The sequence below is a fragment of the Artibeus jamaicensis genome, unplaced genomic scaffold (genome assembly GCF_021234435.1).
Source record: "Artibeus jamaicensis isolate MK-2021 breed Jamaican fruit bat unplaced genomic scaffold, CSHL_Jam_final contig_233, whole genome shotgun sequence".
NCBI lineage: Eukaryota > Metazoa > Chordata > Mammalia > Chiroptera > Phyllostomidae > Artibeus > Artibeus jamaicensis.
Window position 1 is genome coordinate 31,244,565 of NW_026521486.1, and position 14,326 is coordinate 31,258,890.

A 14,326-nucleotide genomic window follows, 5' to 3' on the forward strand; every position below is an offset into this window, starting at 1 on the left:
ATGCAGAGAAGAACAAACATACCAATTAGAAAGACTGCATCAGAAGTTGATTTTCCATATTGCTGTTCCAGATATTTAGGCATGAAGAACATCATATTAACAAATGCGTTAAACTGTATCACACTTACTAGTATAAAAAGCATGTAAATTGGGTTGCAAAAAAGAATTTTCATGAATGGTAAAAAATCTGAAATGAAAGAAAGCAACAGTGTCAAACTAATTTGACTTTGTATTTTATGACTGACTTTCTCTGAAACATCAACTTTCCCTCCAAATTGTTTTCCTGTTTTATAATGCACATATTGTTCATCTGTTTTACCCCTTAAAAGCTGAAGTTATGTCATTGTTTTGTGGAGCTTCTTCCAATCAGTGACACAGTTGACTAGGTAGGTATCACAACACAACAGTTTTGCTTTGACTAAGTGACTATTGTATATTAAGGAAAAATTATAACATGACCAAAATATTACAATATTCATATCATTTCTTTTTATCCCTCTCTTTTGCCTTCTATTAATATCTTCTCTTCCCTGAAGATTATCTAGTAGGAAAGATGTTCTGATCTCCCTAAAATCTGGAAGAAAATCAATTTGATAAAGTTCATACTCTAATATTGATATTATCACTCCTGAATATTTAAAATGTTGATAAATAAATATTTGGGAATTCATGGGATATACATTTTCTCAAGTGCCAGGTGTTTCTTTGTTTCTTCAAAACATCAGTTTTGGTGATTCTGCCAATGTTTCACAACAAAATGTGCTTAAAACCGGTTACTTGGGTATCTTTTAAAATACCAACTTCCAGGACCCACTACTCCCTAAGATCCTGATTCGTTAGACACATACCAAGGGCTGTGTAAATAATTTAATCAAAACTTGTCCCTGCTGGTGTGCACTGACAAAACACGGAGCCAGATTTGTGGCCCATCTCTGGGAAGTGCTCTCGGAAGCAGTCACACAGTTGCCATTTGGTGTCAAGTCTAACTGACCGTTTCTTTTGACTTTCCCTGCTTTAATGTTTTCTGTCTTGATTACCTTGCTTATTCTGTTTTATCCTGGTTTTCTTAATAAACTGCTTAGAAGTGCATTCGGGAACAAAGTACCAATAAAGCATTCGTGGGAGGAAATGAGTCCTGGTGGCAGAATTCACATTTATGAAGAAAATACATAGCAGAGATGAAACTTGTGTTCAGAGCTCTTGGAAGATTTTGAAGTCGCTCATTTTGTTGCCGTCCCTGTTCTCATACAAGACTCTCAATAGTTCAAATTCTTTTCTGTTGATATATGCTATGAGCTAAGCATATGATATAGGTTATGCTAAGCTAAGCTCTTTTCTAGTTTTGAAAAATGACCTAGTTTTGAGAGACCAGAGACATATTCTACATTAACATCCTTTCTCAGTCCATATCATCCCTTTGAGAAGAGTTGTAACATAATCACAATGACTAAGAATTTGCAAGATTCTGAATTAGCTACTAATGATCCAGAAAATATTAAATTATGTTCAATTGTGGCTTATGTGAATTTGTAATTATTAATAAAAATTCTGTGTAAATCGGTATTATAAATTTATGGGTGATTTAGAAGTAACAACATCAACAATAGTAATACTAATACTACTAAAAATAATAATAGTACCCTGTGCCTAAATACTTTTTACCCTCATGCAATAATTCTAAAACTACTATTATTAACTAAATTTTACAGATAAGGAAACTTAACCCTTCCCTACCTTCTAGCTGAACACTCCTTAAGAATTGCAAGGCCCAGGCCATATTAATAAAACGCTCATAATAATTAAATTGGGTCTTGGGAATAACACAGACACTCCAGGCATCAGTAATTTAAAAAATTTCTGAGGTGATTACAATATGTGACCAAGTTTTAAAATCAGTGTTCTTGAATACCAAGTGCTTAGACTCCCTTAACTTAGTTCTCCACAGAACCACCTTCTGTAAATTACCCTTTGAGATTTATTGACCATCCATACCAACGAAAAAAGCACTGTTAAATGAAATATGGTTCTGCATTTGCTGGGAAACAACTCTGTGGCTCGATATTGCCTACAGCGCACATCACGGAGCAATTCTTTTTTGCAGTTTGTTACTTGGGAAAAATTCTCTCTTTAAGAAGAGTTGTTCTTCCTTCTCTCAAATATAGAGAATTATATAACCTGTCATGTTTTATTTTTGTGGCTTAACCTCCAAGTATCTCACAGCTAAACTAACATTTCTGGTCTCAGAACTACACTCTTATTCGGACTAGTGTATTTTTCTCCTTCAGTTCTTAGTTTGAATCTCTTCTTTAAATTAGACCTTTAAGGTACATGGGACGGAGTAAATAAATCAATAAATAGCTTGAGTGCCCAGATTGCTATAAATTTGCATATGAATACTCATCAGAGATAATTCAGTTTCCAAATATATTGTTCATTTCCAAGTAGTAGCATGGAAGACTAAGACTAGGTAGGCACTATTGACTGCTGACTGCCAATGACCAATTGCCCTAATACAGCCTAGCAAGTTTCAGTGCTGTACTAAAATACAGACACATTTGTATAAAATAAAAAGTAAATCATGCAGTATTTAAAATGTTTATATTTGCCTTTGGTGATTCGATCACTTTCCTTCTTGACCTCTTCTTTCTGTTTCTCTTCTTTGTCATTTTTAATGGTGTTGGCATCATCCTTTGCTCCTTCCTTGGCAAGCGTTTTGGGCAGAAAGAAAAAGGGAATGGCAGTGAGCACATTCACTCCTGCGCAAATCAACAGGCCAAGCCACCATGCACCAACCCAGCGGGTATCAGTGGGAGTTATGGTCAGATCATCTGTAAAAGATACACATATTTCTATTAGCTTTAGTCATCATTTTCTGTATGCACTGCAGGAAAAAAATTAAATTACTATTCTCCGTTTCTACTCAAGTATAGAGTTTACACACAGTTCAGACGTTCATAAAAGTTGTCTGATGATGCATAGTGCTACAATGTTGTCTAGCAAGAAATTAGTTTGAAGATCTGCTCTATTGTGTCAGGAATTTATAAACAGGTACTTACTAAATAACTGTGAGGCCTATTTAATTATCCAGAAATGATTGCTTGATGAAAAAAAATCCAAATCTGTATGCCTAACTCTTTTGAAAACAAGAAATATAGTCATGGCGCAGTAGAAACAGCACTGACTTTTGAGTCAGAAGTTCAGTATTTTATCTAGCTCTCCTGCTTACTAGAACTTTTAGAATTATTGAAATGCCTCCACTTTGGTTTTCACTCCTGCCAACTATAGTTAACCTATCCAATGGAAGGTCAGTAAAGAAACAATGGACCGTGATAGCACACCGGAAGTTGCCTGGTGTGCTCTGGCACTGTGCAAATAGGTTGTAATGAATTACCTGTGTTCACAGATCCCATGTCAACATATACTTTTGCACAGAACGATGCCAACAAAAGTCCAAACAAAGGACCAATGATCGCTCCTGTTTCTACAAACCCTAAAGATAAAGAAAAATTAAAAGTTAGAGTACAGTTATATATTCACATAAAGAGTTCTAATTCCACAAAGAATCAAAAAATTGAATTACTTTTGCTTTAGATATGTTTGCCTTAGATATTCATCTTGTAAGAAAATTAAGCTTGGTGTGCATATATGTAACAAGTTCTATAAACACTGAAGAAAAAATTCCTAATTTAAAGCCACTTGCTGGAGCAGTGTAGGCTGGAATCATAATATGACTGAAGCCACAATGTGGAGTAAGACTCTTGTGAGGCTTTCCATAGCCATGTTTTTAGAGGAATTCTAACACAACGCCATGTTATAATGAATTTCTTGTGGCATAATCCTCCGAAAAGCTTTACTCCCAGGTCTTCTATTTGAAGCTTCCTCTGGCTTTGTCCTCACTATTACTGATACTTCACTTTTATCAGAATCTGCTTTGTTGCCCTTCACGTCCTTATCTTCTCTTTCCATCAGTCCCCGCTCTCCTCATAACTTCTTTTTTTTTAATTTTTTAAATTTATTTTTTATTGATTATGCCCGTACAGTTGTTCTATTCCCCCTTCATTCCCCTCCACCCTACCCCCCATCCCCACCATTACCCCCCCTTTAGTTTATGACCATGTGTCTCAAGTTCTTTAGATTCTATATTTCCCATACTATTCTTGCCCCCCCATCAATTTTCTATCTACTGTCTATGCTACTTGTTTTCTGTACCTTCTCCCCCCGTCTCCTCCTCCCACTCCCCTGTTGCTAACCCTCCTTGAGATCTTCATTTCTATGTTTCCACTCCTCTCCTCATAACTTCTTAGTCATCTGGAATTTCATTGTTTTAGTTATCTTATAACTTTTGCACAATCCAGAATCTATGCTACAACTTATTTGCTCACTGAAAATCCAGACATGAACTTCTGCTACCCTTCTCTTGACTTCAAAATGGGTTTGCCCATTGTCTCTGCTTTCTCCACAGCTCTACAGGATAGTTAATTCTACGTGCATCTGACCTCTTCACATCAACACCTTCTATTATCTTCTCTGAGGTCCTGTTCAACCAAACACTTCTCTTGTGTTTGTTCAATTTCTTCCATCCACTGATACCTACAATACACCAGATCCACCCTGCTCTCTTCCCTTTCAGGACCCTTTGCCTCTCCTTCCTCACCAATCATTCACTCTACTCAAATCCTTCCACAGCCTACTCAGAATAATCTCAAGTGGTAGCACCAATAATCTCTGGATCACCTATCCAGTCTCCTTTTCTGGCCCTCATCCTCCTAACCCTCCTTGTTATTTAACATTGCCGGCCAACTTCTCTTTGACATTCTCCTTCCAAGACTCAAAACGATACCTTTATTTGTTGTGTTGTGTTTTGTTTTGTTTATGAAAATGAGTTTATTTTATCTTATAATTAACAAAATAATTTTAATTATATTTCATTGGTTACTATTGTCCCTTTTTTTCTCACCTTTATTCCCCTCCACCCTGCATATCCCCCCACCCACATTCCCCTCCCCCGGTTGGTTCATGTCCATGGGTTGTACATATAAGTTCTGTGGCTTCTCCATTTCCTATACTATTCTTAACCTCCCCCTGTCTATTTTTGTACCTACCAATTATGCTTCTTATTTCCTGTACCTTTTTCCCCATTCTTTTCCCACCCCTTCCCCACTAGTAACCCTCCACATTATCTCCATTTCTGTGATTCTGTTCCAGTTCTAGTTGTTTGATTAGTTTGCTTTGTTGTTGTTTTTGTGTCTAAGTTCAGCTGTTGGTAGTTATGAGTTTGTAGTCATTTTACTGTTTCTATTTTTCATCTTCCTTTTCTTAGATAAGTCCCTTTAACATTTCATATAATAAGGGTTTGGTGATGATGAACTCCTTTAACTTGACCTTATCTGGGAAGCACTTTATCTGCCTTTGCATTCTAAGTGATAGCTTTGCTGGATAGAGTAATCTTGGATGTAGGTCCTTGTTTTTCCTGACTTTGAATACTTCTTTCCATCCTCTTCTTGCCTGCAAGGTTTCTTTTGAGAAATCAGCTGATGGTCATTTGGAAACTCCTTTGTAGTTAACTATCTCCTTTTCTCTTGCTGCTTTTAAGATTCTCTCCTGATTTTTAATCTTGGGTAAATCAGTTATGATGTGTCTTAGTGTGTTACTCCTTGGGTTCACCTTCTCTGGGACTCTCTGAGCTTCCTAGACTTGCAAACCTATTTCCTCTACCAGACTCAGAAAGTTTTCTTTCATTATGTTTTCAATTTCTTGCTCTTCCTCTTCTCCTCCTGGCAAACCTATGATTCAGATGTTGGAATATTTGAAGTTGTCCCAGAAATTCCTAAGCCTGTCTTCATTTTTTTGAATTATTTCTTCTTCATTCTATTTCAGTTGAATATTTAATTGTTTTCCATTCCAAATTGTTGGTTTAAGTCCCAGTTTCCTTGCCTTCGCTGTTGATTCCATGTGTATTTTTCTTTATTTTGCTTTTTTCATAACCTTCACTTTTTCCTCTATTTTGCGACCATACTCAACCATTTCTGTGAACATCCTGATTACCTGTGTTTTGAACTATGCATCTGATAGCTTGGCTATCTCTTTATCATTTGGTTTTTTTTCTCAAGTTTTGACCTGTTCTTTCATTTGGGCCATATTTCTCCCATCCAAGTACTAACCGGGCCCAACCCTGCTTAGCTTCCGAGATCAGACGAGATCGGGCACATTCAGGGTGGTATGGCCATAGACCATTTGGGCCATATTTCTTTGTCTCAGCACACCTGTTATGTAGTAGGGGGAGGAGCCTTAGGTATTTACCAGGGCAGGGTGAGCCACTATGCTGCATCGTTGAGGTGTATGTGAGGGAGGAGTCAGAGAGGGAAAAATGCTACTTGCTAGGCTTTTGCCCTGCTTTCAGTCACTTCCCCTGCCACCCACAGGCAAATTGTGCCTGGGTGGGTGGGTCTGTGTATGTTCTAGGATGCTGTAGGCCCCTCCAATGAACTCTCTTGTGAGACTGGCAGTTTCTCCCACTGCTGCAACCCCTGCAGGTTTTTTCAGTCAGAGGTTTTCAAATTTTCTTTTCCCTGCCCTGGAACCCTGGGTTGCATGTTATGTCTCACTTCCCAGTTGTTCCTCCTGGCTTATCCACACACAAATGTGGGACCACCCAGTTGGCCAGCTGCAGCCATGTCGTGCATCCTCTCTGCTCCAGCTGCCTGTTATCACCCCGCATACCACCCTAGATGAATGTTTCTTCTTTCACTGCTTGGTTGTTGGACTTCCATACAAATTGACTTTCTGGCAGTTCTGCTTGTTTTTTGTTTTTAAATTGGCTGTTATCCTTCTTTTGGTTGTGTGAGGAAGGGAAACATATCTATCTATGCCTCCATCTTGGCTGGACCAAAATTATACATGTATTATTTTACTTTTCCCACTATAACTACTTCCTTGATTTTTTCCCCTCTTACTCTACTAAGTAGAAGGGTTTTCTAAAGTTTTACCCTAGGACCTCTTGCTGCATATAGCTTCTCATAGCAACCACTCTTGTTTTCACTTATTGTCTCTGTATAGATAATTTTCAAACTTTATTGCCAGCCTTTATGCTCTCTCCAAAACTATAGAACATACATAGAACTGTTTTCTTGAAGTATGGCTAATTGAGTTACAGTTATTTAATTATATACACACATCTTTACTTCATTTTTCAAATTTAATTTTTAAAAAATGTAATTACACATACATATTTACCAAATTTCATTGATTTATAACTATCTAGTTATTTATGTCTAAACTTTATGTGGACCATAGCTTATTTATCTTAACATGTATATAGATTAAAACAATTATTTCTATATATTATACACACTAGTATTTGTTGAATAAAGAAACATTATAACAAGGTGTTTGTTAACTTAGTGCAGGTGTGCATTTGTATTCTTTCAAAAACATATAGGAAGGGATCTGAAAGGATCAAACAGAAAAACACTGAAAAAGATGATTGTGAATTCAGTGAGTTTTCAAAAGCTGCCAAAAGTTATTTGGGGTAATGATTCTTAAGCATTTTAATCTATTTTGATTAAGTATAATTCTATTTAATCTTCTCTCACCCTCTTTGACTTTCCTGATTTTTAAAAGGTCTGTCCAAGTTAATAACAAAATGTTGCTGTACTCAAAGTTATGATTTTATGAGCAACAGATGAATTAACTAAAGAATATATGCAAATCATACATAATAAGTTAAAACTATTTAGAAGATTAGAAGACAACGTAAGGTGGTAGGTTTTAAGTTGGTTCTTGTGGGAGATGACATTGATGGATTTTATAAAAGAAAATTTTAAGAAAACAATCAAAAGTATGAAGACATGTAAATAATGATAAAACCTGACCAGTATAGAGAGATGGTGATGAAGTGAAACTATGTAGGAAACTAGATAGATAAATTGAGTACAGAGCTAAGCATAATAAGTGGAGGTATAAGATTTAGTAAGGAACCAGTATGTTTCATGAACAGGGGAAAGAAAATATGATTAAAGCAGTGTTTGAGAGGAATTACACTACAAGAATGTTTATGAGAAAATTATAAAAGAAAATACTAGAAATAAAATGACCAATGAAAAATGACAATATACAAGTGAAGTCATGGAGACCAAAACAAAAAAAATAGACATAATTAATATAATGAGAAAAGTTTTTAATATAAGGGATATTTTTAAGAAAATATTGGTAATCTCTTAACAGATTGGGTGTAGAGGGTGCCAAGGCAATGGAGAGGAGTCCAAGAGAGCTCCTGGGGCACTGGGTTAGTGATATTTTCAAGAGCAAAAAGCAGATTTAGTAAAGTGGCTTATTTGGAGTTAGCATGTAATTGTTCCATTTAACAAACTTTTATTGATAACCAACTGTGCCAAAGTACTCTGTTCGTCATTCTGGAAAGCAATAAAAGTCCAAATAATAACTAATGTTCTCCCTCAAGGAATTTAACTGTCCTGAGAAGAGGTAAAGGCAGATTTTCAAACTCACCAATATATAAAGGAGAGTTTTCAGATTTGGCAAAATCTTCGATGTAGGATATACCCAAAGGCATAATGGGAGTTTCACCAATTCCACGTATCACATTTCCTACTAGTACATACACCCACATTAATGATTTAACTTCCTTCACACACTCTGCATTGAAAGAAAAAGACATCGCATTAGTATTTTGATAGTAAAGTATTAATCTATAAATACAGCTAAAACTAGCTATAGTTTTTGGTAAGCATTTCACCTTGTAAATGATTTGTACTACTATGCCAGCAGTGACTCAGGGGGTCATCCCTCTTGCATTTTCTGAGAGTACTTATGTATGGTGAAGTATAATTGGTACGCTGGAGCCACTTCCTACTTGGTTGGAAGAGTTGTGTGTACTATTCATCAAACTACCAGTGCTTAGTGACGATTCATTTGGTAGTTTAATGGGATTATTCACAGCAGGAAAGTTGGAAAACACTAAAAATCAGAGCTTTTTTTCCCTACAGAAAACCACTTTGCCAACAACTTCAGGACCTGGTTAGCTACTGCATGTGCTATCCCATTTCTATACTAAGTGTAAAGGGAGAAAAATACACAAATATCCCATCTAGAACTGATGCTATGCATAAGATTTAAATGAGTCTCATTAAAGTTTGAATTTCTATAGCTGTAATTACTTTATAGACCCTAAAAACACTTAACTGGGTATTAACCACATTTTTCTCTATAGAGTACTCTGTACTGGAACCACCAAATAAGGTTTGATGAAGAAATTCACCTGAAATATTGGAGCAGCAGGTACTTAATAGAATAACAAAGACTAACCCAAAGGGAACTAAAAGGGAGAAAGATAGGCAAATCTCTGAAGACTTAGCCATTTCTATTCTAAGCAAAAATAGCTGCCAAGGAAGATATTCTGTACAGTCATGATTTTAGGAATGTGAATTACAATTTATTCTCATCTACTATAGACTGGCCAGGTGCTACCCACAGCTGTGAGGGTCTTGAGCACAGCTGGGTCTGAATATTTCTTGTGAAGTCTAGCTCTTGGTCACTTCCAGTCCAGAACACTCTATTTCTGGATATTCATATTTTTTTCTGTAGTGAATACAGTGATTTGTGTCTAGACATGACTGGCAAATTCTAGGCCTACTTGAGAGCAAAACTGAAAATACCAGGTGATCAAAGAGTTAACACACTTTCCTAGGATTCACCAGACTGGGAAGTTTTTGATTTACCTCCTATAATGCAGATTTTTCTTTTAATTAATAATAATAATTTAAAAGAAAACAAGAATAGGACCTAGGTCAGCCTTTGACAGAAGCCAGCTCAAGAAAAGGGCATAGGCTACTGCTGATGTCACCATTTTCCTTTGTTTCCTCAAGGGATTCCTTGGGCTTATAGTTTCTGAGACAGCTTTCTTTGACTCCTTGAAAAACTTTTGGGTCCCTCTGATTCTACGTTGGCAGTGAAATTCCCAGCCTTGGGGACCACTGTAACTTGCACTGATATGAATCCAGCAAAAAGACCAAAATGTCCCCAACACAGGAAGAAAAGCTCTTTTCAGAATTAAATCAACAGAGCCACCTCCAGACCAAGTATCACCAGATTATATAGGTCCCTTAGCATAGGAAAGGCCAGAGGCCCACCTGCTTGCCTGCGTGTTTGCGCCTGGGGTTACAGAACACTAGAGGCAGCACCATTACTGTAAAGCAGTATCTCTGATAAAGAAATAAACACAATTCCTAGTTCTGTAGAAAGCAAAGAGTACATGGAATTATGGCACATCTCCTACTTTCTCTGATCTGCTCTAGAAGATCAGCGATACAATAGATCTTCAAGGACTTTGTTTCTACGTCTATTACCTATCACTGTATAGAATACGTCATCAGTATAAATTCATTCTTCTAAGACATTTTCCTCTGTGGAATTAACTCCACAGTGGCCTTTGGTGGACGTCTTTGACTTATTTTTAAATAACTATTTTAAAGAAAAGACAAAGAAGTCTTAATAAGTATATTCAAATATACAGGAATAACATTCTCTATTATTAGCCATTCTTATTCCCTTCTGGGATCCACTCCAAAAAAAATCTCTGAAATAGAAAACATCATTTGTTCATTTATCTTAGTCACTTAATCAAACCCAGTGACTCATTCAAACCCCTTGGCAGCACGTGTTTAGTTACAAATTCAATGAACAGAAAACAGTAAAATGAAGTCAACAACCTGATGGATCTTCTGTTGGTTTGAAAATCTGGGTTCCATTTTCAGCACACAAGAAACTGTTTGAGGACAAATTGCCTAAAACTGTAGATTCATATTTGTATCTGTATGAACAAAGGGGAAACATAACTATGTTAAGAAAACCTCACATCTGTTAGAATGGTGATCATCAAGAAAACAAGTAATAACAAGTATTACAAAGGTTGTGGAGGAAAAGGAACCCTCATTCCCTGCTGGTGGGAATGGAAACCACACAACCCCTATGGAAAATGGTATAGAGGGTTCTCAAAAACTTAAGAACAGAGTTACCATATGACTGAGCAGTGCCTCTTCAGGGTCTGTGCCTGAAAATTTTGAAAACATTTACTCACAAATAGATGAATAACAATTTTATTTTTGCAACTTTGTACACCTATTACTTCAGTAAAAATTAAAATTAAAGCAAACCCCTAGGTTCATGGCAGCATTAGTCATGGTGGCCAAAACATGGAAAAAAAACAAAAAAATCCTTCAAGGGAGGGCGGCATAAAGAAGATGTGCTACACGCATACAATGCAGGACCACTGGGCCATCAAAAAAAGTTGGGATACTCCCATTTGTGACAGCATGGATGGACCTTGAGCAAATTACATGAAGCAAAATAAATCAGTCAGAAAAAGCTAAGAGCCACATGATTTCACTCATATGTGGAATATAAAACTGAACAGACAGACACCAATATGGTGGTTACCAGAGGAAAGAGGTGCAGAGATGTGGAAGCCGGCTTCAAAGTCCCTAGGGCGAGTATCTCTAACCTAGAGTTCTACACCAGCCAAACTATCGACCAAGTGTGGCGGTAGAGTAAGAATACTGTCAGATGTTCAAGGCATTAAACTTTTTACTTCCTTTAAATGCTTTTTCAAAAACCTATTAGACAATATTTTCCACAAAAAGAAGTAAAAGTAAAAAAAAAGCCGAAGATATGATACCTAGGAAATAAGTAGCTGAATACAGGAAAGAGGCAAAGCAAATTCCCAAGGATAATGGCGAGGGAAAATTCTAAGGAGGCCGCCATGCAGCAGGCCTAGAGAGTTCCCATTTGGACTGTAGATGGAGAGTTGGTGGCAACAAAGGAGATATCTCTAATATAGAATTGAAACCATCTGATATGTATGCATTGCCTATATTGAGAAGATGTTGCCCTATCAGTGGAAAGTTTGATGAGAGATCAAAAGAAAGTGAATCAAATAAAAAATAAGGCAATTATTACATCCAGGGAAAATAAAAAGTTACATGTGACATGAATGATAAAATATTGACACAGCCATACACTTGGAAAGAGTAAATATGATTTTATAGTAGGAAGTCAGTACATATGACGCAACTCTAAAGTATCGAAAATTAAAACAATGAACATTTCGTTAGAAATATGGAGGCGCACCACATCTAAAACAAAAGCAAACTAAGAGGACAGGTAGATCAGGAGCAGAACCATAGAATGAAGATCACGTGGAGAGTTAGCAACAGGGGAGTGGGAGAAGGAGAAGGGGGAAGAAGGTACAGAGAATAAGTAGCATAGACAGTAGATAGAAAATAGGTAGGGGGAGGGCAAGAATAGTAGGGGAAATATAGGATCTAAAGAACTTGAGACACGTGGTCATAAACTAAAGGGGGGAATGGTGGGGGAGGGGTATGCAGGGTGGAGGGGAATGAAGGGGGGAAATAGAACAACTGTAATGGCATAATTAATAAAATATATTTTAAAAAAGAAAAAAGAAAGAAATATGGAGGCGAACAGCAGCAGGAGGAATGAAGAGTTACAAGCCGCTGTCTCCGGAACGCGGTGAGTGGGCAGTATCAAAGTGGCGGGGGACGGCTCTTTTCCATATGAGACTTTCAACATAATTTTATTTTTACAACTTTGTACACCTATCACTTTAGTAAAAATTAAAATCAAATCAAACTTCAGACTGGTCTGTCTCTTGCTGACCTACAACTTAAACAGAACCTCATTGTAATTTAAAGGGTCTAAATAGCCCCAAGAAAGTGGTAATCTCAGATTTTGCAACGTCCTAAAAATCTTTACATCAGACTCAGTTTCATCAAAGAGGTGTCCCAAGTCTCTATATCATAGATTAACAAAATGTATGTGACAGTGTAAGTGGGAGCAGGGTGGCCGAGAGCGTGAAACAGTGGAAAAGAATCTGAGTTTTCTGACTTCCATTGTGGCGTTCTGTGCTGCTGGGAAGCATTGTTCCTAGAAAAGAAATTTCGTGATTCATTTCCTGCAGTTGACAATGGAACCTGAAAGGCCATCAGAGACTGAATGCTTACCGGTCCATGAGGAAATGAGGTAGAGACTCTAAGAAACACCCTAGGCCCATAACCACACATCCGACACCAATCATTATAGGTCTATGCAATTTGGTTCCAAAATAACTCACAAATATAATCAAAAAAAGATTTCCTAGGGAAAAAAATGAGACAAACATAAATACTTTAGTATGTACGTACAATAGCTTAATGAACAGCTTCATTCAATCGTTTGAAATTCCCAGTGTTGAAAGATACATAAACAGATCTCTGTGCAACACTGACCATTAAAAGGGGCACAGAAAGGGAAGCCAGTGGAAGGGAATTGAAGGACAGTTTGGGGAAATTTTAAAGGCGCCATTTGTGACTAGCCTGAGGAAATGGAATGCAAAAGAGGTGTCAGAACAAAGGTTGCTTCTGGTCTCTCCCTCCAGGCCCGCTCCGTGGACTATTGTAATGTTTTCCTATGTTTGAATAAAAAAGCAAAAGTCAGATTCAGATAGACATGTGTGTTATAACTTAAGATTCAAATATAACTTTATATTGGCCAACATAACCAAGTCAGAGATCTATGTTTATTTCTACTTCTTTCCTTAGAAATAAAAAATAGTGGATTCCCCACTTTCCCACTGGTGTTAGAAGTCGGTCTGGATTTGAGGAGTAAATACGTCAGTAAAAAGTTTATTCCCATGTCTTAGAATAAAGATTTAGGATAAAGAAACTAATGGGGCAGGCCCTTGAAAAGTATGGAATAAAGAGCTGAAGGAGTCAAACATACAAGTACATTCTCAAACCGTATATTTTTAATTCAATAATCAATACATATTTACCCTGATCTTACTGTGTATAAGCAACGTCTCTACAATGAGCTTAAGGATTATAAAAATTTTTTTAATTCTTTCTAAAGGAGTTAATCATTTTCTACGTGATGTTGTGTTTTGAAGACTTCTCTTTCCATACCCATTTCTTTCTAGTCTGCCTTGTGCACAGAAGCCACGTCAGCCCCTACGTTATTTTTAATGGCATGTACCACCTCCATGGCCATAGCAGCCCCACCGACTACTCCAGGTTTCTAAACTCCCCATTTTCTGACAACTAGATTTATTGATGATCATTTCTCAGTGTCTCCTAGTGTCAAATCACTGTTGTACACCTGAAACTAATATAACATTGAGTATCAATTTTACTTCAACTGAATAGATAAATAATGTCTCCCATATCAAAGCCATCTATGTTAGAGGTGTTGTCTCCAGAAGGCCTCTGTTTAAAATCTATACCGGTTCTCAAAAGGAGAGGCAATTTATCCTTTTATC

The 14,326-nt window shown here is 36.9% G+C and overlaps 1 protein-coding gene across 6 annotated transcripts in view; it reads right to left on the bottom strand.

Annotated features, from left to right (window-relative positions):
* SLCO1A2 (solute carrier organic anion transporter family member 1A2) overlaps positions 1-14,326 on the bottom strand; it is a 76,495-nt gene that overhangs the window by 15,994 nt on the left and 46,175 nt on the right. For all 6 annotated transcript variants that reach the window (XM_037136657.2, XM_037136651.2, XM_037136656.2 and 3 more), the window contains 6 exons: positions 13,035-13,167; positions 10,725-10,825; positions 8,506-8,652; positions 3,392-3,490; positions 2,607-2,828; positions 23-187 (listed from right to left, as the gene is read on the bottom strand). In XM_037136657.2, coding sequence (XP_036992552.2) covers positions 23-187; positions 2,607-2,828; positions 3,392-3,490; positions 8,506-8,652; positions 10,725-10,825; positions 13,035-13,167 — 867 coding nt within the window. The remainder of the gene's footprint in view (positions 1-22; positions 188-2,606; positions 2,829-3,391; positions 3,491-8,505; positions 8,653-10,724; positions 10,826-13,034; positions 13,168-14,326) is intronic.